Here is a 25,576-nt window from a genome sequence, read left to right as displayed (position 1 = left end):
ACAAACTTTCTTTAAGCCAGAGACCATAATGTTCCTAAAAAGAAACACCTTTCCCTCAAAGTGGCAAACTCCTCAATGAATTATAATTTGCATCTACTCCCTCAAAAAAAAAAAAAAAAAATAACCAGTCTCCCTTTCAGGAAGTCATTACCAATTTTATCAAGAATACTTAATATTTGGGGTAAACATACTCATGGTACATAAATACTTTATGCAAAGGACTCCTTCCTTAGCGTTGCTGTACGATGGACAAAATCTTATAAAAGTGTTTTTTTTTTTTTTTTTTGCGGTACGCGGGCCTCTCACTGTTGTGGCCTCTCCCGTTGCGGAGCACAGGCTCTGGACACGCAGGCTCAGCGGCCATGGCTCACGGGCCCAGCCGCTCCACGGCATGTGGGATCTTCCCGGACCGGGGCACGAACCCACGTCCCCTGCATCGGCAGGCGGACTCTCAACCACTGCGCGCCACCAGGGAAGCACAAGAGGGATAAGTTAAAGTCTTAGAGCTAAGTTTTATTTAAAAAAAAAAACCTTAATGGTGAGGCAAATATGTACAAAGTGGAAAATAATGTTAATATGAAAAATTGTACTAAAATTAGACTTTTTGCTTCGCCAAGCTCCACGTCTGAAACAAACTTGAGAGAGCTATCCTTAGTGTTATTCTCAGACTCTTTGGGTTTAGAGTCTGTCTTCTGATTTCTCTTTTTATATTACCTTCCCCTGTCTTAAAACTATTGGCTGTCATATTAAAACATTGGTGTGATTAAATCATATTAAACATTATATTTAAATGAATGATTTGATACATTCATTGAAATAATTAGAGGTGCTGCTAGGTCATTGCAAAATCAAGGTTGGAATTTGTTACATTTATTACAGGCTTTGAAGACAGAATCAGTGGGACTCGTAGAGCTGCCAATTATAATTCTTAAAACATGGAGTACAATTGGCTATTACTTTTAAGTTGGAAAGTCTTACTCTTTATTGGTTTTTTTTCTTATCATGTTTCCTTTTAAAAGAAAAATAAACATACCCTTAAGACCTGGTCATGAATTACTGACTTTGCGAAGCTGAATATAACTAGGAAATTCAGAAAAGACAGAAAAGGATTGGATTTTTATCACTTGATTAATGATTCCTCCTGTTCCCAAAGAGATTTGTCTCAGTGATTTCTAACTGGTTTTGAGTTTGTGGAATCTGTCTTTATAATAAACTCTAAAATTGGATAACTTGGATGTTTGAATATTTAATAATCTGAAATTTTAGGCATGTGAAAGCTCAGTTCTTTAATAATACACTTTTGCATTGATACGCACTATAGCACCATAGTCAAATTTCAAAGTCAGTGAGCTACAGATAATAGGAATAAAGTGATACTTTGGTTAATATAAATCCTCTGGGAGCAAAAAGCTCCTTTATAGAAAAGTGGCATGCGTGTTGGAGCTCCGGTTCAGTTTCTTCATCTGGGGATAGAAGAAGGAGAAGGCATGCTCCTGACCTCAGGTATAGCTCAGACTTCTCACTGGCCAGGCTGGTGCTGGCTGTAGGGGGGCAGGGAGCATCCTTTCAGAGGATTATAACTATTTCCTCTGTGCACTGGGAACGGGACTATTGATGGTGATGGGAGTCCGTGCTGTTTCCCCCAACCTACACATCCATATTGCTCTCTCTCTCCCACCACTACCACTTGTGTACTTGCTCACCTTATATGGCTTCTTAAGGCAAGGGAGCTTCAACTTCGACTTAGCTTTTTTTATACAGTAGGTATGGAATCAACATTTAGAATTCATTTTTTTTAATTGAAGTATAGTTGATTTACAATGTTGTATTAGTTTCAGGTGTACATACAACATAGTGATTCAATATTTTTATAGATTATACTCTTGTATTTCTGCTTCAGGTATCTATCATCTATCTATCTATATCTTTCATCCAAATATTATGAGAAATGTAAAGAATGAGAAATAGTATATAAACCAAGCTTCCAAACAGTAGAATTTTCTAGTCTAGATGCATGAGACTTGATGTAGTTTAATTGGTATATGAATTTTAAAAGGTGAAGGAAGACTAAAGTTTTGAAATATGGTAGACAGAAGGAGCAAACATTAATCTGAAAGTGTTTCAGGGACAGGATTGAGGTATTCAATGCAAATGCTTTATGGTTTGGATAATTAACTTTCATCCTGTTAGAGTAGACTATCATTTGTCATTCCATTTGTTTAGCCCAATTCCCTCATCTGTGTCATAGTGCTATTTCTGTGATGGCGATGGGTGGCTTTGGAATTCAGAATCTGTTCTTTTAAATGTTGGTATCCGTAATGTCAAGTTCTCCCTAAATCTGATCTGAGTTATATCCTAGGATATGCTCCCTCCTGACCCCAGATGTGTTGGGAGAATGGCATGAGAGATTTTTAGCATTGGTATTGTTGTTATGGAAGTAGTGGTAAAAGTGGGTAATTTTAGACTGAAGTAGTTCAACCAACAAATTGCTTCCCTATAACAGAATGTGTCTCTCTGAGATCTTCCTCATGTTTCTAAATTAAACACTGAAACGTTGATTGCTTTATGGCCTCTACTCTGCTATTTTTCATTTTTTAGGCTTGGTGTGATGGGAACAATTTGGTCTCTGGAATCAGACTCAGGTTCAAGTCATAGTTACCAGATTCATGGTGAGGCCTTAAACTCTCTGAGCTTCAGTTTCCTGTCTTTAAAATGGGATTGTTATGAGGATTAAGTAGCATAGAGAACGTGTCTGGCGCACTGCCTAGTACACAGCAGGTGCTGGGTAGATTATCTTATTCCTATGTTAAAACCGACATCAGCTATTTATTAATGTGATTTTATTTTACATGTGATAGACATTTGCATATAAAGAAGCTTCTTTACTTTGGAAAATCATTTTACAGTCCGGCCCTATCACCTTGAAAGTTTTTTCTCTTTTGTGGGCTCTGGTATATAGCTGCAGCAGAAAAGAAAGCCTCAGAAAGGTTAGCAGCTATTTTATATCATCTATGCTAAAGATTTCCATTAGCAGATTTATTGCAAGTTGACAATAATGTACTTATACTTATGTCATTAAAAAATACAAATAACTAACCAAAGCTTTATCTTTTCTTGACTTCTTTCAGGCAAACACCTTGTTGAGGAGACACGTTCTCCATAGTTTCTTAAATAGTGATTAATTTACGCCTTCTTAAGAGAAGTTGCTCCCACGGGGAGATCGGGGACATCAGCTCCGTGCTTTGTGACCACCTAGAGGGGTGGGATAGGGAGGGTGGGAGGGAGATGTAAGAGGGAGGGGATATGGGGATGTATGTATCTGTATAGCTGATTCACTTTGTTATACAGCAGAAACTAACACAACATTGTAAAGCAGTTATACTCCAATAAAGATGTTAAGAAAACAAAGAGAGAAGTTGCTATGATATTTATGATTTCCTTGTACAGTGATACCGTAAATGTCATTTTAGTTGGGACGTATCTTTATTTTTTTATTTTTTAAAATCTTTTATTTATTTTTTAAAGCAGTTTATTTATTTATTTATTTTTGGCCCTGCCGTGTGGCTTGTGGGATCTTAGTTCCCCGACCAGGGATTGAACCCAGGACCCCTGCAGTGGAAGCGCAGAGTCCTAACTACTAGATGCCAGGGAATTCCTGGGACATATCTTCAAATATTTTAGGTTTTAAGGTGTTTTTCTTTTAAAGAAAATACCAGGCTTATTTTATATATATTAACTTACTTCATGAATTGGAAATTTTCCTTCTTAATTTTAAAAACACTTCCTTTTCTTTCTTAATGGAAATTGAGAGAATATGTGTGTGTGTGTGTGTGTGTGTGTATCATTCAGTTTTTGATGGGAGGCGTGAAGGAGAGCTGATTCTAAATTTTGTGTTGTAGGAAGATTATTAATATCTTTAGAATTCAATGGAGAATGCATACTTTGAATCTATAGAAAAATCAATGGGAAATGACTAATATCATCTTAAGCTTTTAATTTATTTCTCATGGGGGAAGGAAATACCTTGACGGATTTAGCACTCAAATTCAAATGAATGTGAGAACAGGTGGCTGAATTTTTCCCCCACCTGCCAATGCAACTTTATAGCAAGAAATGTTTCATTTAGCAAATGCTACAGCTAGCAGACACTTCTCTGTTTCAGAGCAGAAAAACAAATGGCGGGGGAGTTCTTCTTTGAAGAAAGCCTTTTTCTTGATTTTCTTTTTAAATTGTGAGTGTGAGAAATATGTATTTTCTTTTTCTGGGGGACGGGTGGTGAAGCGTGAGTCAGTGCCTTGATTAACCAAGCTGACTTGTTGTGTTGTTATACCATTCATGACTTTTATTTTTGTTTTGTTTTGTTGTTGTTGCACTGCTTGCACACCAACCCACTGGCGCTGACTTTCAGTTAGAATAATATTATTACTCTGGGAAATTGCAGTATTTGAATAATACTTTTGACACTAACTCAGAAACCCCTGTTCTTTTGTTACGGTGGCATTATGTTATTAGAATTACATACATTGTTAGGTTTAACCACTTTGTAATGTGGTAGTCACAAGCAAGAAGTGCTGTCAAACTGATCAGGAGCTGAAGAGAGAAAAGTTAAAGGCATTGATATACTTTTACCTTTCTGGTTTTTCTCTGATTCACTTATTTTTTTCCCGCAGAAATGAAATCAAGTAAAGGGAACAACTTGACATGTATTCTGATAGTCTTGGGCAGTATGTTTCCTCTGCAAGTGCATGTATCCTATCAGCATGTTTTATTGAGACTGATGAGTGTCCTAAGACTATTTGAGGCTTTGGAGCCAAATGAAGCAATTATGAGATACTCTTCCCTTCCCCATGTGGCATACCAACAAACCCGATTGCTATAGTGAATTCTAAGTACACGGTTCTTCATAGAACATCTACCAAACTATTACCTCTACAGAACTATTCATTGTAGAAAACATATTTGAACCAGATCGACAGACCACTCTTGCTGCAGCCCACCCACCAGTAATACACAGTCTTTTATTGTCATGATGTTCAGTGTAAAAAGGAAAAGAATGTGTACGTTTGATGATTTTAAATTTTTCATTAAAAAATCCATGAGTGAACAATGCCATGCCGATGGCAGGGGCTTAATATTTGTTTGCACTAGCAATTTTGAGAGTATATCTTCTACTCTACTCTTTTATAAGTTTACAGATTTGCTTTAATTTGCATATTCTGGAGTATGAATGGAGTTGAACATTTTTCTATCTGTTAATCATTTGTACTTTTATATTTATGAATTGTGTCCCTATGTCATTTACACCTGTTTCCCTTGGGGTAATTTTTTAAATATGGAAGGCTTTGAGGCAACATTACAATGTTAGTATCACCCTGTTAACATGTGACAATTGCTTAGACTATTTCCTTTGTCTTCAATTACTAGTACAAAGAAATGCCACAGTCTCTGTATGTTCGGTTTGACCACCTTTGCAGAGCTTTCAGTAAGACCATCAGGCAGTGCTTCCATCTCTACCTAATGCTCTTCGAAAAAGTAATTGTTCTCTTTGAGCAAGTGCACTTGAGTGACTCATGTACACTTTGTGAAAGATTGCTTTCATGCTCTGTGGTTGGTCACTGTTTACAAAATAAGATGTGTCCGGCGGTAGTGGGGCGGGCGGGAATGGTGTGGTAGCAATATGTAGACGCTGGAAGAAAAAGATTCAATTTTTCAAAAGAAAATTGATGAACACAATCTCTCTCCCATGAATAATTTTACAGTTTTGATGAAATAGGACTATTTGGACAGGGTTTGCTTGATTCTAAATTGGCATGTAAAAGTGAATCCAAATAACAATTGTTTTTTTTTTTTTTTGGTTTTTTTTTTTTTCTCTCCAAATAACAATTGTTTAAAGCCGACTTAGGAATTATTCTTCCATGAGTTTACATAGGACAAAAGCCTTTCCACATAATTATCTTATAAACTTCAAAGCTATTATGTACTTATCTCCTGTAAACAGTTGATTTTTCAGATTGATGGACTGGAGGAGAGCAGAGGTATTCTATTATTAGGCAGTCTTGGAGGAGTTAGTGGTAATTAATAATCCTACTGTGTTTCTGACTGCCAGCGTTACCTCATGGAGTTAACTCTCAGACTGGGAAGTTATTTAGAACATGAAATTTCTTTAGAAAATCTGTCCTGAGGAGGTTAATCCCTCTGTACCGGGGTTTCTCAACCTTGGCATTCTTGAAAGTTTTGCCTGAGCACTGCTTTGCCGTGGAGACCTTTCCTGTGCCTTGTAGGATGTTTAACAGCATCCCACCAGATGAGAGTAGCAACGCCTCACTACCCTGCGACCACGTAAAGTGTTTCCAGACGTTGATGCCCCTCCCCGCACTGAGAACCACTGCTCCTTTTATTGCTTTCAACCATATGACTTAGAAAGGATAAGATTAAAAATGTTATTTGTTCTTGGAATTACTCAGATAATCATTCCTTTAAGGATAGTTTGATGTCATTGTGGCTTGGAGTTTGCAGAGAGGTTTCACCTCCTTGCACTGTTGAAGAACAATGCTCTTCACATCCAGTCAATAGACTTAGTGAGTAGGAGATAGAAGAGAATATTGAATCTGCTGGCGAGGTTGACATGACATGTGCTGTTACTGATGCAGAAATAATAGGGAATGTTCTGAATGTTTAAAAGTCAAAAGATGTTGATAAGAAGTCATGAAAAAGATGATTTTAGTGAAGACTTCTTTAGCTTTTGAAGTAATTAGTTAGAAAGCCAGACATATTATCTTGCCAAGAATAGGCTGCGTTTTTATATTCTGCTTTTCGATTTTAAGATCAAGAGACAAATGACATGGAAACAAGTTGTGATCTGTAGTTTATTAAAAAAAAAATACAATTTCCAGGATATGTCATGGGGGCAGTGCGGTTTCAGCTTCACTCCTGTCCCGTTTACATCTGTGGTTCTGTGAAATAATAATTGACGGTCATTTAAGGCACCGCATGATAAAGAAATGTCTCTGGAATGATCCACAGAAATGAGATTCTGTATTCATTCAGATGACATATATTAAACCTCTCATGTGCCAGGTTCTGTGCAGGGAATACAGAAACTAATGAAACATTCTGCTTGAATGTCCCATTAAAATAATTCTGGATGAATGGAAAATTTCTGGTTAGGGATACCAGTCACCATCAATCTATTTCCCACTTTTCCATTTGATTCTGTAATTAAATGTCTGTCTGCGAAAGCTGGTTAAAAGTGTCTGCAAATGTATGTATGCTATATATCATGTATATAATTTCTTTTAAAAAGCTATTTCTGAAGCTAGTGGAAAACTATATTCATTTTCTTTTATGCTTGTTAAAATCTTATTTAAATTATTATCTTCTTTATTAAATATCCATGAGAGTTGAATAAAACATGGTTATATATTATTAATTCATTTTTTGGTTATACTATGGCTCTAATATCGTTAAGAAGAATTGATGTCACCCTTAAGGCCAGGATTTTTGCTAATTATTGCAGGATTTAAAGCCATTTGGTTGGTGTCAAAATTCAAAACGGAGGATCTTTGTTAAAAGTATGGTATTGTTGTAAAACTTTTTTTCCTATTAAAACTGATCAACTTAGATTATAGGTATGGTAGGGAAAAGGTGAAATCTTTATGGTATTGGATAGACACGAGTTAGAGAAACCAATAATTCAACCTTCGGGAAGTTAGAAATAAATAGGAAAAAGGCATAGTTCTAGCACTTGGAAATCCATTCTTCCTTCCTCCCTTCTTAATGTCCATTTTAGCAGTCTGCCCATCATGAATGCACAAACCCGTTCAGAAGCATGGGGCTCCCTGCTCTCAGGTGATTCAGAAGCAGTTTTAGCAGTGTACACTTAAGGAAACACAAGTCTGCCTAGTCTAAGGAATAATGAAAGGTTGTACCACAATGGTCAATTTTTAGTGTAACCTGAGGCCTTTAACTATTATTTCGCCATTTTCTCTGTGAAACTAACTACAGGTTGACTACAGGTTCTCTAATGCTTTTTATGGTCCCTGAAAAATTGCTAATGTGATATATACACGGGCATAGCTTACGTTTATTATTTTTATTATTTGTTTGTTTGGAAAGATGAAAAGGCCACTACACTGTAGCTGTTTGGCTAAATAATCCCAAGTGATTATTTAGTGAGAGATACTGCTAGAAAAAGGAATTCTTTCATGTGTAAATTTTTTTGTTCAGTTGGGGTTGATTAGAACTATAGTAACACAAGAGGAAGTAATGTATTAGGATGCCACAGTTAACCTTTGACTTTTACTTATGGGGTCTTTGGAGTTTGGAAACAGACTAAACTTAGATTCAAATCCTGTTCCAGTCCCTTTAATAACTTTGTGACCTTAGGTAAGTAATTTGTAACCCTTCTGTAGCTCATTTTCCCTACCCTTAATAAAAAGGAGATACTAGTAATACCTGTTGCAATGGATTATTTTGAGGATTATATGAGATCATGTGTGTAAATTTCTTGGCAAGTACCTGATATATAGTGACTGTTCAATAAATGGTAAATGTTACATTTATCTTTCTAAAAGTAGGGATTCCAAAGTAATTTTAACTGTGAATAACACAATTTGATGGTATTGCTACCTAAACCACCCAATACCAAAACAATTACTCTGGCACTAGAGAAACAAACCCTTTGTAATTATAGTTTTGAGCCAGCTTTTAGTTGATTTCTCAGTTCCCATTTATCTATTCTGACCTCGGAAAGCTTTTTACAAATATATATCTATTTCTTCTATGATGTAGAATGGTATGAGCCTAAAATACAGTGAAACAACATTCAGTATATTCCGTAGTCAGATGATTGGCACATAATCAGAGTGTCTGTTTCTCTAAATCATCCAGTTGTTGTGAATTATATGACAAGTTTTCATTGGTTTTTCTTTCTGATTTAAAAACCTTTTCAGATCTCTAGTGGAAGAGGAAGACCAACACATGAAATTGTCCCTTGGAAGCAGCGAAATGGGCCTCTCCTCCCATTTGCAGTCTTCCAAGGCGGGAACCACACGCATCTTTACCAGCAATACCCACAGTTCTGTGGTGTTACAGGTAATCTCACTGTTGCATTATTCATAGCTTTAAAAACCACCCAGGGTTTTTGTGGTGTGGGATGTCACTAGTGGGAGAGGTTGTGCCTGCGTGTGGACAGGGGGTTTGTGGGAACTCTGTGTACTTTCTGCTCAGTTTTGCTGTGAACCTAAAACTGCTCTTTAAAATAAAGTTTATGAATAAAAAAAACAAAGAGCAAACAAATAGAGGAGAAACCTTGAGGGGGGGAAACTGCATACCTTCCTGATGTTAAAAAAAATTCTGAGTTCATTCTTTGTTTCATTTGTGTAAGGGAGGTCTTGCTGTCATGCCACATTCTTACAGAATGTTGTGTCTGGCAACGTTGACTTTTCATTATGTCTCAGCCAAGGTAAATATCACAAAGTCCCCATATTAAAGTTTCTAGTTCCTCCCTCACAACCTATTTTCCCATCACCTTTATCGTAGTTCTCAAGATCGTATTTATTTGGTGTCTCAACTCACATTGGCAATTGTAGGTATGGGAGTAGGGGTGAGGGCCGCTGGACGCAAACACACTGATACATGCAGAAGTAATAACTGATATCAAAGGAGAGGACAGAAAAACAATAGAAAGCCAAAAGAACACCAAAGCCCTGCAATGTGGGGCTGTGTAACATAGGGATAAGCAGTCCAAGTACTTCTGGCTATTGTGGACACTCCCTGACCTCGGTGGATGTTGCCGAGTTACAGAGCAATAGTGTAATGCTTGATGTCCATAAATTCCTGTTAGATATAGTCAAATTATATCAGTCTTCTCAGCTTAGTAAGTTAAGGAAAATAAATCCTTCTAAATCTATTTTTTAAAGAAATTTCCCCAGATGAATTTGGTATGAATGCATATCCTTGGTCAAGAACCATGATAGTCCAGCAGTATATAGTATATAGTACAGTATATAGCATAATGGGAGACGGAAGCTTGCACTTTGCTGTGTGGCCTCGCTGTGTCATGTAATTTCTCTGGGATTCATTTTCCTTATCTCCAGACTATGACTCTCGAGTGGGAGACTTCTAAATTTTCTTCTAGTTCCCATCTGTGATTCATTGAAATCTCATCTTTCCAATGTTTCAATTCTAATGGGATCTGGTTCATCATCTCATCAACAGAAATGAGAGGGTCAGGAAGGAAAAGCTTCCCATCTCCTGGTATCTTAGTTTATGTAAATGGTTTAATTGTTGGTTTTACAAGATTACGGGAGGAAGAGAATAAGGGGTCAAACAGTTAGGAAAAGCATGAAAGGAAGAGGTTTTTTGTTATATTAAAGTACTTTCTCTAAAGAAACATAGAAACTCACTTACCCCTCCGCTATACTTCTGCCCTATCCATGACCATAGTCATGTGTTAAAGTCAATTTTTGTGGTCCTGCTAATTTTTAAAGTTTACCTTAAACCAACTAATGAAAGCCACTGCAGTGCAAAGAGATTTAGAACAGTGGTCCTCAAATTTTATTACATATCAGAATCACAAGGAGAAGGGCTTGTTAAACAGTGAGCAGTGGGCCCCATCTCAGAGTTTCTGATTCAAGAACTCTGAGGGTCGGGCCCAGAAATGTGCATTTCTAACAAGTTTCCAGGTGATGCTGTAGGTCCAGGGAGCATACTTTTTGGAAACACTGTTCTAGAGGCAGGGTCCTTTTTACACCAAGAGAGATGGCCTCTCCCTTTCTCCCTATGTATCATATGGACATTACAAGTTATTGTTATAATGGGGACACACTGGAAGTAGCTTAAATATCCATCAGTAGGGAAATGGTTACTTAAATTATGTTGCATCAAAACTGTGTAATACTGTGCAGTCACTAAAAAGAGTGAGCTAGATCTGTGTGTACTGAATGGAAAGGAAATATTAAATGAAAAAATAATAGGACAGCTGTGGCATAGCTACACAATGGAATATTATTCAGCTCTATAAGGGAATGAATTTCTGATACAAGCTACAACGTGGATTAACCTGGAAAACATTATGCTAAGTGAAAGAAACTAGTCACGAAGAGCATATTTTCTATGATTCCATTTATACGAAATTTGCAGAATAGGGAAAGGTACAGAGACAGAACATAGACTAGTATTGCTCAGAATTGGAGAAAATCAGAGGATATAAGGATGATAGCTAAAGGATGCGGGGTTTCTTTTTGAGGTGATGAAAAATCCTAAAATTGATTGTGGAGATGGTTGTACATATACTGAATTGTACAGTTTAAATGGGTGGATTGACATGTACTCACTGCTATATTTAAAATGGATAACCAACAAGGACCCAATGTATAGCACGGGGAACTCTGCTCAATATTCTGTAACAGCCTAATTGGGAAAAGAATTTAAAAAAGAATAGATACATGTATATGTATAACTGAATCACTTTGTTGTACACCTGAAACTTACACAACACTGTGAATCAACTATACCCCAATATAAAATAATAAGTTAAAAAAATAAATGGGTATATTGTATGGTATGTTAGTTATATCTTCATAAAGCTACTTAAAAAAAAGTAACAGGGCAATATATATTGTATAATCCCGTCTATTTGTAGAAATAATATACAATATGTATACATATACATGCATGTAAATGCATAGCAAAAGGTCTGGAAACATTAGGGAGGCTGGTGAATGATGTCTTACACTTTGCTCTGGGTAATCCTGCACTGTTTAATTTTTTTTACTATGGAAATATTTTTGTGTCTAACTTAAAAAATATAATGGTGACCAAACAGTTGTAGCTGGGTCTTAGAACCCTTAGCTCTGTCACGTTTTAGCTTGGCTTTTGTTGATCTAGGCTGGCGGTAGGAATGGAGATGTGAAAGTAACCCGAGAGTTCATTCTTTCTTCAACTGATTTTTTATGTTATAATATTTTCTGTGGTGGTGTAGAGGTACCACTCCATATTGCTATTGAAAAACATTGTATGCTCTCTTTAAAACTCTATTAAGGGTTTCCCTGGTGGCGCAGTGGTTGAGAGTCTGCCTGCCGATGCAGGGGACACGGGTTCGTGCCCCGGTCCGGGAAGATCCCACATGCCACGGAGCGGCTGGGCCCGTGAGCCATGGCCGCTGAGCCTGCGCGTCCGGAGCCTGCGCGTCCGGAGCCTGTGCTCTGCAACGGAAGAGGCCATAACAGTGAAAGGCCCGCGTACCGCAAAAAAAAAAAAAAAAAAAGTCTATTAAAAATTATGTTCTCACTAACTGAGATTTTTTAAGTCCAAGCACTAACAGAGACTGGGGTTTTTTGGTATCTAATCTTAGGTGTATGGTTGTCAAGGGAACAAGCTAGAGAAGTGTTTAATGTGTAAATGTTATCATTGTTTTAAAATTAGCAATCACACAAGCTCCAGCTTCAAAAGGCATTGAAAGTAGCTGTCAGGGGAACAGATCCATGGGGAAAAACTATTTAAAGAAGTCTCACTCTGAAGGATACCCTAGTGCACAACTACAGTGGGAAGGACATGAGTTTAGGCTAAAAGTGGAATCCTAGTTACCAGCTAGTTATGTGACTTTGGGAAAGTCTCTATCCCCTACGGGCCAGTTTCCTTATCGGTAATGTGCGTAGTGGATGTGAGGATTAAATGTGACAATTTATGGGAAAGTAAGGTGCATAATAAATATCCACTTATTTTCCTTCCATTTGAGCCAAACAGGGAAGGTGTCAGAGGAAATGTTGATCAGAAGTGATGGGTGTGCCAAAGAAGGTGTCCATCTGGTTGGCTTCATCTGCTCCAGCAGACTGTCTCCACTGAATAGGCTTCTGGAAACTAGGCTGTCAAAGAAAGTGCCTGGAAATAATTTTGATACCTGATAGGCTCGAATTCCTAGAATTCTGAACCAATTCCGGGAGAATTCATGATGGAGTTAGCAGTGCAAAATACGTTTACTCAAGTAAGGAAGATTAACCAGGGTTTGCTTAAGTAGTAATTGGTGAAGTCAAGAATTATTTCACTTCCCTCACTCCTTTACTACTGCTACAACTGTGGTTACTTCTTATGGAAAACGTCCATCCTTTGGCTTCACCCTGTTATCCCAGGTTGTTAACATCTTTTAAACCCCATACTACGGTGATTCATCAAATCATACCCTTCTTAGCATCTTCATTTTTTTAAAGTAACAACTTTAATTTTCATCTATATTATCATCTTGTATGTATCCATTAGTAGTCATTCCCCATCTACCCCCAACCCCTTTCCTAACCCTAGACGATCATTAGTCTACTATTTATCTCTATAGTTTTACCTATTCTATATATTTCATGTAAATGGAATTATACAATGTATGGTCTTTTGTGACTGGTTTCTTTTACTTAGCATGGTGTTTTCAAGGTTCCTCCACACTATAGTATGCATCAGTACTTTTTTCCTTTTTATGACTAAATAATATTCCGTTGTATGGGTATACCACTTTTATAAAAATCCATTCATCCATTCATGGACATTTGGGTTGTTTCCACTTTTTGGCTATTGTGAATAATCATGCTGTGAACATTCATGTGTGAGTGTCTGTATGGACGTGTTTTCATCTATCTTTTGTATATACCTAGGAGTGGAATTGTCGGGTGATATATCATTGTGTTTAATCTTTTGAACAACTGCCAGGGTGTTTTCCCAAGTGACTGTGTTTTACGTTCCCATCAGTAAAGTATGAGGATTCCAATTTTTCTATATTCTTGCCAACATGTGTTATCTATCTTTTTGATTATTGCCATACTAGAAGGTGTGAAGTGGTATCTTATGGTTTTGATTTGTATTTCCCTGAGTACTAATGATATTGAGCATCTTTTCATTTTTGCTTATGGCCACTTGCATATCATCTTTGGAGAACTGTCTCTTCAGGTCAGTTCTCCATTTTTTTAGCTGAGTTATTTATCTTTGTATTATTCAGTGGTAAGAGTTCTTTATATATTCTAGACACAAATCCCCTAGCAGATACATGATTTGCAAGTATTTTCTCCCAGCACCTTCAGTTTTGTGGTCCCTTATTGGTCTTCCATAACTACTCTGCCAATCTTCAGTCCTTTATCCATTCGACCATATGATCTTTGCTACTGCTTTACCTTAGTAGAGTTAATGGGACAGATAGTCAAGGCAAATTTCTGGAAGACTTCTGATTTTTCATTATTCTCTAAACATATGTTATTCTTTTATACTTAAGTATCTTTGCACTCATCCCTTCTCCCTGGAATGCCCTTACTTAAATTTCTTGGTCTGGTAAACCCCTATGTATTCATAACGATCATCTTAAATGGTAAACGGTAAAAGTGGAATTCCAGTTTCGGCCTAAACTCAACATTCTTCCCACTACAGTTATGCAGTGGGTAATTCTGCAAAGTGAGACGTCTGAAAACAGTTTCTCCCATGGATCTGTTCTTCTGACAGCTAATTTCAATGCCTTTTAAAGCTGGAATTTGTGTAACCTAGGCAGAGTTGGCAGCTTCTGCTTTACCCCCCTCTTAGCCCATCAATATTACCTATCAGTGAGATCCACAAGATCTAGAGTCTAACTTGTTGTTTCTGTCTGCGTGTGATCTAGTGCTGGGGTACATGGTGAATGATTAATAAATGTCAATAGATTGTAATTATTGTTATTTATTATTAATATTATTATTATCATTGAAAGGGATAATACATATAAAGAGCCTAGCCCAGTACCTGGCACAGAGGAAGTACCCAATGCTTTTTACTGCTCTTATTGATATTGTTTATGGAATAAATGAATTTGGATAGCGCTTATAAGTCACTTTCACATATGCTTGCCTCATTAATATGTGAAACAATTTTGTGATGTACAAAAGGCAACAATTATTATCCCTATTTTATAGATTGGGAAACTGAAGCTCAGGAAAGTTAGAAGGCTTGCCCAAATTCACTTGCCCACTAAGGGACAAAAACCAGGACTTGAACACAGGTTTTCTAAATGTAAATTTGTATTTCTTCTAATCTTGCTCTAAAATCTATTCTCTTTTTAATGTCTTTAAATATTAAGTTTTCACTGAATATAAATATAAAAAGATATATTAAAGGCTAAAAGATAATTTGGCACGAATGATACAGTAAAGATTTTATTCTTAATAGAAATAACAGAATTACACAGAGTGTCTTCATGCCTGCCTGCCCTTCCTCCCTTCCCCTGTCAAAATGGGGGTGAATGGGGGAACCAAAGAGAAAAAAATGTTAACTGCCATTTGGAAACATCCCTGTTAGGACAAGGAGGCCATAAGTAGAGTACCATGTTTCAGCCTATCAAGCTTGAAAATGCCTCCCGGCTCCAGATGTCTAGATGCCTAATGGATATTTTCTCATGTTAAGATTGGTGCCTATCAGATTGCTCTTCCATACTGCCCTCCATTTTACCTATTTATTTTCTCTGTTCAACTTTAGTTGTAAAGTCAATGACAGATTTGGTTGTATTGTCTCAAGTTATTATCTATGTAATAGACTGCTAAAGAAATGGCTTTTCTCAAGAGCCTATACAAATTAACTTGCATTGCTTTCCAGTGGGCTAACTTCATGAAATACTTATCCTAAGGTAAATGTTTGGGTTGCTGATCGTGTCATGTTGATGAACTGTACCCTATTTAAAAGTTTTATGATCATAAGGTAAGCAACTTTTAAAATATATTATTAGCATAAGAAAGGCATAATGGTTTTAGAATAAGTTATATTTTATAAAAGAGGAACTTGAATAATCCAGATTGTTGAAGTTTTTATTAAAATGATACTTTTTATTTCTTTATTTCAGTTTCCTCAATGTCACCTAGAATATAGGGAAATGAATATATAATTTTTCTTAGGGATAGTTCTTCAGGTACTCAGGTTAGGGTACAATAGGTTATTCTAATACTTCCAATTGAGTGTGTATCTTTAGTATATAAGTTGGAAGAGAGTCTACCACCTTTCCTTTTAGGCCACTTTACTGTATCATTACCCTGCTCTTTCAAATGAGTTTTTTTGTTGTTTTGATATTTAGCATGTTTTAAGTGATAGAGAGGACCAGTAGATACCAACCAAGAGTTAAATATGCTCAAATACATACTTTCAATTTCTGATTGTCTCTTGCTAGTATATAAAATACTGTTTGTTACTGATTATTCATCTTATATCTTGCAACCTTGAAAGACTGACTTATTAGTTCTAGAAGCTTTTTTGTAGATTCTCTAGGATTTTCTACATAGACAACCATTTTACCTATAAATAAAGATAATTTTATTTCTTCCTTTCCAGTCTGATGCCTCTTATTTCTTTTTCTTGCCTTATTGCACTGGGTAGAAACTCCAGAAAAATGTTGACTAGAAGTGATCAGAGTGTACATTCTTTTTTTTTTTTTTTTTTTTTTTTGCGGTACGCGGGCCTCTCACTGTTGTGGCCTCTCCAGTTGTGGAGCACAGGCTCTGGATGTGCAGGCTCAGCGGCCATGGCTCATGGGCCCAGCCGCTCCGCGGCACGTGGGATCTTCCCGGACCGGGGCACGAACCCATGTCCCCTGCATCAGCAGGCGGACTCTCAACCACTGCACCACCAGGGAAGCCCCAGAGTGTACATTCTTGCTTTGTCCTAATACTAGGGGGAATGCATTCATTCTTTCAGCATTAAGTGTGATGTTAGGTTAGGTATAGATTTGAGGAAGTGTCTTTCTGTTCCTAGTTTGCTGAGAGTTTTGTGGGTTTTTTTCCAAATCGAAATTGTTGTTGGATTTTGTCAAACACGTTTTTGCACCTATTGAGATGATCTTATCATTTTTCTTTTTTAGTCTATTAATGTGAATTATATTAATTGATTTTTGAATGCTAAAACAACTATGCATTATAGGAATAAACACCACTTGCTCATGATGTATTATCCTTTTTATATATTATTAACTTTGATTTGATATAGTAGGAATTTTTGCATCTATGGTCATGAGGGTCTTTGGTCTTAGTTTTCTTTTATTATCTTTGTCTGGTTTCTGTAGGATAATAATGGCCTTGTAGAATGAATTGGGACATGTTTCCGCCTCTTAAGTTTCTGGATCTGTTTTTGTAGAATTGGTGCTATTTCTTCCTTAAATGTAAGGTAGAATTAACCAGGGAAAATTCAGTTTTATAGTATATATATGGCTACTCAGTTTATCTATTTCTTCTAGAGTAATTATTAGCAACTTGTGTCTTTCAAAGAATTTGTCCATTTCAACTGAGTTGTCAAATTTATAGGCATACAGTTGTTCATATTTTCTTGTTATCCTTTTAATATTTGTAGAGTCTCTACTGATATCACCTCTCTCAATGCTGTTATTGATAATTTGTATTTTCTCCATTTTTTTTCCCCCTAATCAGCCTGACTGGAGTTTTATCAGATGTATGAATCTTCTCAAAGAGCCAGCTTTTTGGTTGCTTTTTAAACATTTCTCTATTTTCCTGTTTTATATTTCATTCATCTCCACTTTGATCTTTATTATTTCCATTCTCCTGTTTAATTTGGAATTAATTTGCTCTGCTCTTTCTAGTTTCTTGAGGAAGCTGAGATCTTTCATCAGACCGATAATAGTCTTTGCTCTGAAATCTATTTTGTCTGATATTATAGTCATGCCAGGTTTCTTTTAATTCGTGTTAGCTTGGCATATCTTTTGCCATCATTTTACTTTTATTTTTAACTAACATACAGTAAAACTGATTTTTTTAAATTGATCTATACATATGTGAGTTTTCACAGATATATTGTTTCATGTAATCATCACCACAATTAAGATGCAGGACTGTTCTATTATCCTAACGTACTCTCTCTTTTTTTTTTTATAAATTTATTTATTGTATTATTTATTTATTATTTTTGGCTGTGTTGGGTCTTTGTTGCTGTGCGCGGGGGCTTTCTCTAGTTGTGGCGAACGGGGGCTACTCTTCATTGTGGTGCGTCAGCTTCTCATTGCGGTGGCTTCTCTCTTTGTGCAGCACATGCTCTAGGCGCGTGGGCTTCAGTAGTTGTGGCACGCGGGCTCAGTAGTTGTGGCTCACGGACTCTAGAGCACAGGCTCAGTAGTTGTGGCACACGGGCTTAGTTGCTCCGTGGCATGTGGGAACCTCCCGGACCAGGGTTCGAACCCGTGTCCCCTGCATTGGCAGGCGGATTCTCAACCACTGCACCACCAGGGAAGCCCCTAACATACTCTCTTGTTACACTTGGTAGTCACACTCATCCCTACCTCTAAGCCCTGGATACTACTGATCTGTTTTCTGTCACTGTGTTTTTGTCTTTTGAGAATATTATGTAGATGACATCATACAGTCTGTGAGCTCTTGAGACTGGCGTCTTTTACTTTGTGTAATATCTTCAAGATCCATTTACTTTGTTTTGTGTATCAGTAGTCTATTCCTTTTTATTGTTAAGCAGTATTCCACGGTGTGGAATTTTGTGGGGTCTCTTTTTCCTGATCCTCCATCTCCACCATCTCCCCAGTACTCCCAGTTCTGTAGGGCTCTCCTTATGGTCCTCTGGCCTGAAAGCTGGGACTTCATCTGATCAAAAAAGGTTCCTCTCAGAAGTTTAGGAATTTGCTGTCACCACTGTTACCGCTGTCACTGTTGCCACCACCAGTGCCTTGGAATTGCCTGGGGATTGGGGCTCAGAGGAAAACAGAGGGGAAAAAAGTGAAATGGATCTTTCTCCACTCCCTGTGAGCTTTCAGAATCCCTTTCCTTGCTCTTCCAGCCAGAAGTAGAGCTTTCTCAGTCTGCTCCCAGATGACTGCCTCCAGGTTATATGATGCCTTAAGTCCAGGCTCGGGTACACTGGGGGGGAAAGTAGGGAGTAGGGTGGGGACTCAGCATGAGTTTGGTGGCACGTTCCTTTCTGATTTCTTCCCCAGTTCTTCTGTTTTCGTTAACGTATTTTCTATGTATTTTTAAGCTTTGTGAGGTGGAACTTATTCTAGAGCACTTATTCTAGAGCAAACTTTTTCCCAGTACTGAGACAAATCCTTTTGAGTTCTTTACCCAAAGCCCTAGTATTATGACGTTACCAGTCTTGTGGTTTGAATAGGATCTGTTTCCAGCATTTGGCGAACCTTGAAGAGTGTTCCCTGTGCTCCTTTTACGTGGTTCTTTCCCCCAGACAAATGCACTCATCAGTACTCATCTATATACTTGAGGGGGGATTGTTTGTAGATCTCCATAGCCCTCTCTCTGTGCAGAGCTCCCCTCTTGTATTCTGCCCTACAAACCTAGCTGCCCTAAGACACTCAACCCTGGGAAAATGCTGGGCTTCACCTGGGTTCCCACTCCCTGTACCTCTGGAAACTCCAGGCCATAAACAATCATGGGGCTCCGCTAACTTGTTTCTCCTCTTTCACAGATCTTCTCCATCCAGCCTGAAACTCTTATTTTTTATATATTTTGCCTGATTTTGAGTTGTTTCAAGAAGTAAGGTAAATCCACTCCCTGTTACTTCATCTTTGCTGGAAACAGAAATCTATGGGCTATACATTGACCCTTGAACAATGCGGGGGTCAGGAGTGCCAGCCCTCCATGCAGTCGGCCCTACATATCCGCAGTTCCGCATCTCCAGATTCAGCCAATCGCAGATCGTGTAGTACTGTAGTATCAATATTTACTATTGAAAGAAATTCACATGTAAGTGGATCTGTGCAGTTCAAACCCATGTTGTTCAAGGGTCAGCTGTAATTAAATGCTAAATTTAATTACAGACTCCAGATGCCTAAGTCTTTTAGAGATTTGGTTAGAGAGAGCTTTACATAGGAGGTCAAATTTGAACTCGGCTTTGAAGGAGGGAGGATATTCTATGTGAAAAATAGAATAAAATAGCATAATTTAGCACAATAAATTGGCATAAATAAAGGTACTGGAAAAGGAGTAAGCCTGAGTTTTTACCGATGAGGTAGTCTGGAGAACAACCTGATAAGGTGGGTCAGCATACTTAGGGAAATAATGAAAAATAAGGTTGAACAGTTGAGTTGGGGCCAGATTAGAGAAGTCTTTAAAGCCTTATATAATGATATAATGCAGTGATGGAAAGCCATTAGCAGTTTTTAAACTCCAAGCAGTGTTATATAATGAGAATAGAGTTTTAATTAATATCTGTTCCTTTTCTGTCCTCTGAATGAAATGAACAGTGTCTCATAAAATCATGACTGTGATATTGCTTTGATCAAATACATTACATTTACTTAAAGATTAGAGTAAACCTATTCCTCTACCTTCTCTTCTTTTAGTTCCTTAATCTTTGTTCATAAAACAATTTTAAAGTTAATAATTTTTATTGCTCTTCTTAGGATGCATTTCCTTTTTACTCCACTTCCTTTTTGAAATTACGCTGATCAAAACTAGGTAGAATCTGCTAGTAAGTTATTGCCAATGCAGAATTTAGTGGAAAGATGTGCTTATCAGATTACTTTTTAATACGTGAGAGTGTCGATCTACCTTTTTTTCCACAGTAGCATTCTATTTATTTTGAAAGCCATTGACATCCAACCAACTTTTGGTATACATTATTTGTAGCTCATCAGGTTTCTATATTATAGTTGTGTAATGTCAGTACATACCCTCCTCTCTTTTATCGTGACCATTTAAAAATTTATCAAACTCATTTAAAATGTTTCAGTCCTTCAGAGTATGACATATGTACCTCCCTCTATTTAATAGTATTTGAAGTTTCGATATATTAGGTAAATTTACTACAGAGAAGAGAAGAACCTTTTCTTTAAGAACCTTTTTCTTAATGCTTATTTTTTCCCTAAAAGGATGTGAAAAAGAAATAAAAAAGAAGATATGGGGATGTTAATAGAAGAGGGAAAGGGAAATAATAGAGTAAAGAAATTGAGAACAGACAATAATCCCCTCATAAATAGAACCCAAGGCTCAGAAAAAAATAGAAAAATAGAGAACTAAGATAAGGATTGAGTTAGAAAGAAGTTGAGTTTAAAGCAGTAAAAATAGTTTAAAGACACTCCAAAAAGACTAATGGGAAACTTTGAGCAATTTTGCATAAAACACAGCTGTATCTGTATATCGTGGATTAGCATGCAGAAATAGACAAAAATGTTTATAGAATTCTGGCAAGAGGAATCAGTACAAATTTGGTGGAAGAAAATGATTTTATAATAAAAGGACACATTTTAAGTGTGCAAGGTATCTTCAAGAATATTCCTAGAGTTAAATAGGGGGAAAGATTATAACAGTGAAAGCAAAAGGTAGACGTACAGAGGGCAGATGAGAATTGTGGAAGAGAATGACCCCCCTTTTTCTTATTTTGATTTTCTAATTTTGTATTATTTTTATATTTTCTTGGACGTGCTGCGCAGCATGTGGGAATCTTAGTTCCCCGAGCAGGAATCAAACCCGCGCCCCTTGCCTTGGAGGTGCAGAGTCTTAACCACCAGGGAAGTTCCCCCCTGCCCCACTTCTTTTCATGTGTACATTCTTCACAAGATTAGAGTATAAAAGTTGTTTAGAAAAATGACTGTACTTCTGTACGACAAAGTATGTTTTAGAGGAACTTTAGTTTTTTCTCTCTTTAGACACAGCTGGGATAGTACAGATAACAACATGCAAACAAGATATTTAGGTCTGTATGAAAACAGTCTGAATTGACAGATCTTATTTGGATAAGGACAGCAATAATCAGGAATAAAATGAGCAAATATGGAATTGGATAGTGGGATTATTTGTGCATTTGAAAGTAAAGGTTATGAAATGTATAGAAAGGGAAACTACTTTACATGCAGTGAAAACAAATGCAAAACCTCTCAAAAGCGGACAATTTGCCAAAGGTAGATAAATTAAGCTTAGGATAGAAAATACTCAGAATGTGATAAAAGTGGTCTAGGAGCCTCAGCTTCCTTTCTGTGGGGATGCCAGATTATACTGAGAATGGTTAGAGGATTTTTTTTTTTAATAGTGCAAATGGAAGCAAAATGATCAAATCTGTGAAGAGGGTAAAAGCTACTAGTGTCTTAGCTGAACTGTTGAGATTTTAAAGATTGAGTAGAAACCTCAACAAGCAGTTTTAATGGAATATGGACCAAATGAGAAATGACACAGGTAATGATACAGGAAACATTAGCCATGCCTTTTTTCAAAGGGGAAAAGAAGGAATAATAAATAGTAGGAAAGAAGCCTACTGACATTACTCAGTTCTCAGTATAAAATATTTGTAGGAATATTTTAGAGACAGGAGGGCCAGCAAATGAGCCGAGAAGGTTTTGGGTTTTTTTTTTTAGTGGAAGAAAATAACTGATTAGATAAAATCATTGCTTTTGACTGAAGAAGCCATGATTGCCTTTCAAAGATATTATCCACATATACCTTAGAGAGGAAGATTCAAAAGTTATTTGCTGAATAAAAATAAAGTAAGATGGCATACTGTACCTAGTTTCATCTGATGGGTATCTTGACATCTCTCTTTTTTGCCAGTACCCAAGGTATGATAAATTTCCCAAGATAAACTATATGCTTTAACTTGCCAGTAGCTATTAAAACTTTAAAAGTATATGTTGTTTAAACCAACAATTCCACTTCTAGGAATCTCTCCCACAGATCTACTCACACAAGTAAGTATATGTACAAGGAAGGTCATTGCAGCATTGCTTGTAATAGCAAAAGTTGAGAGACCAAAAGTGAGGAATGGATGAATAATTATGGTAGACCCCATACCCCATGAAATTCTGTGCATCCACTAAAAAGTATGAAGTAGATTTGTGTGTACTGAGACAGAGGGCTGTCCGTGTTACACACTCAGGTGAATTTGTGTGTGTGTGTGTGTGTGTGTTTTTGTGGTACGCGGGCCTCTCACTGTTGTGGACACTCCCGTTGCAGAGCACAGGCTCCGGATGCGCAGACTCAGCGGCCATGGCTCACGGGCCCAGCCGCTCCGCGGCATGTGGGATCTTCCCGGACCAGGGCACGAACCCACGTCCCCTGCATCGGCAGGCAGACTCTCAACCACCGCGCCACCAGGGAAGCCCAGATGAATTTAAAAAATGCGTAACAGGGGACTTCCCTTGCGGTCCAGTGGTTGAGACTCCGCGCTTCCACTGCAGGGGCGCAGGTTCTATCCCTGGTTGGGGAACTAGGATCCCGCATGCTGTGCGGCCCGGAGGGCCCCCCGCCCCACCAAAAAAGATACGTAACAGTAAGTGTAGTATCCTACTTTAAAAACTCCTATATGCATATGTGTAGAAAGTGGCCTGGAAGTATATATACTAAACTGCTAACAGTAGTTACTCTTAGTAAGTAGAAGAGGTGGACTTTACTTTTCTATTTTTATCCTTCTGTATTTTTACAACAAACATATATCTAAATTTTTTAAACCTGAAATTTATCTGAAGGAGAAAAAAGCCAAGCCTTTGGGAGCCAACCTTTTCCCCCCAAACCCTGGTTCAATTCCTCTTCTCTCATCTTGGCCTGTACAGTTTACCACAAATAAGCACTATAGGCACAATTTATTTTATTATTGAGAGTAGGTTCACAAATAAAGTTCCTGGTTTCTAGTTAGCTTGTTACAAAATTCAAGTTCTACATGTTGTTGTTGTTTTTGTTCTTTTTTTTCGGTACGTGGGCCTCTCACTGTTGGGGCCTCTCCCGTTGCGGAGCACAGGCTCCGGACGCGCAGGCTCAGTGGCCATGGCTCACGGGCCCAGCCGCTCCGCGGCATGTGGGGTCTTCCCAGACCGGGGCACGAACCCGTGTACCCTGCATCGGCAGGTGGACTCTCAACCACTGCGCCACCAGGGAAGCCTGTTGTTGTTTTTAATACCAAGTGGTGGCTTCTGGGTAAAGTCTGGTTTGTTTGGTCAAGCATTAACTGAACATTTGTTAAGTGCCAACTGTGTTCCAAGCACTGGGGAATTCAAACATCCTAGTCCCTCAGCTCTTCTACCTGATGGTTCCCTCCTCCTCAGTGGCTTGGCCATCCCATCCCCAGCCCCAGTGGTCGCATTCAGGACTTCCCAATTCTCGTATGCTCACCTACGTTTGAAAGGCAATCCCCTTAAACTTACTGCAATTTAGACTCCATACGTGAATTTTCAAAAAGCCACTGCCTACCTTCTCCATTAAAATAGTTCCCTAAAATGGGCATCTCTTTTTACCTCTACTTCTCTAAATAACAAGAACAGGAGATGATTTAGCAATGGAGAAAGGAAAATATTGAGGGGGCGCGGGGGTGGGGAAATGTTTGTGTTTACAAAGGAAAAGGGGCATTTGTGAAAGAGTTGGTATTTGTGAACAAAAACATATGTCAATCACTGTTGGAGAGAGGAAAGTATGATACATAATCCTGTTCTAAAGTATATGTATAATGTATAAATATTTTTGGAGTAAAAATATTTATATCTCTCTCCAGAGAGAAAGTGGCTGGATCACATTATCTCTTTGAAGTTCTAGTTCTGTAGATTCAAGCATTTTCTTTAAAAAGCAATTTAAAAATTATGACGAGAAGATGTTTAGACTAAGATTTATATTATACATATGTGCAGGATCACTATTTCTGAAACTGCATTCTTCAGTATGTCGTGCCTTTTGCTTCTTAAATCCATGAAACACGACTTTAAATAAAAGTTTTATTTGGGGTCATTAAAATAAGAAGGGGATAGAATAATCCTTGCTATTAGTTCTTGTTGTATTACATTATTATATTACATTATATTATTAGAAAGTAATTTGTAGGACTTCCCTGGTGGTGCAGTGGTTAAGAATCCTCCTGCTAATGCAGAGGACATGGGATTGAGCCCTGGTCCGGGAAGATCCCACGTGCCGCGGAGCAACTAAGCCCGTGTGCCACAACTACTGAGACTGAGTCCACGAGCCACAACCACTGAGCCCGCATGCCACAACTACTGAAGGCCGTGCACCTAGAGCCGGTGCTCTGCAACAGAGAGAAGCCACCGCAATGAGAAGCCTGCGCACCGCATGGAGGAGTAGCCCCCGCTCGCCGCAGCTGGAGAAAGCCCGTGCGCAGCAACAAAGACTTAATGCAGCCATAAATAAATAAATAAACAAACTAACAAATAAATAAATCTAACTAGTAAGAACCTGCTGTATATATTAAAATAAATAAATAAATAAAAGTAATTTGTATGAGTAGCTTCATGATTTTTTATAACAGTACATTTCCATTTTTGAAACTACGGACTCCATCTTGCAAAAATCTTTTTTTTAATTCTCCATTTTTTTATTGTGATAAAATATGCATACCATAAAATTTACCATCTTAGCCATTTTTAAGTGTACTGTTCAGCAATATTAAATACATTCATAATGTACATCCATTACCACCATCCATCTCCAGAACTCTTTCCTTCTTCACAAACTGGAACTAATTCTGCACATGGGAAAAGAAAGTGTACATGGTAATTTTTTTTCCAAAATACTGTGAGAGCCAATGGTTATATAAATAAGTGAATGTATATACTCTTTCCTTATTTGTTCTTAATCCAAATTAATCTTAATGTTATCTTTTTTCTACAGTGAGTTAAATATATATTGCCACATAT

At 37.6% G+C, this 25,576-nt stretch overlaps 1 protein-coding gene across 7 annotated transcripts in view; it reads left to right on the top strand.

Annotated features, from left to right (window-relative positions):
• KLHL13 (kelch like family member 13) overlaps nt 1–25,576 on the top strand; it is a gene marked incomplete at both ends in the record, with an annotated part of 111,798 nt that overhangs the window by 65,064 nt on the left and 21,158 nt on the right. For 6 of the 7 annotated variants that reach the window (XM_082682004.1, XM_082682003.1, XM_082681999.1 and 3 more), the window contains one exon: nt 8,952–9,093. In XM_082682004.1, coding sequence (XP_082538130.1) covers nt 8,952–9,093 — 142 coding nt within the window. Of the gene's footprint in view, nt 1–4,175; nt 4,232–8,951; nt 9,094–25,576 lie in introns of those variants that run through there. The other variant, XM_082682001.1, reaches the window with a different exon arrangement.

The sequence above is a fragment of the Grampus griseus genome, assembly GCF_964374135.1.
Source record: "Grampus griseus genome assembly, chromosome: X".
NCBI lineage: Eukaryota > Metazoa > Chordata > Mammalia > Artiodactyla > Delphinidae > Grampus > Grampus griseus.
The sequence above is the reverse complement of the archived record's forward strand: the minus strand, read 5'-3'. Positions and strand labels throughout refer to the sequence as shown.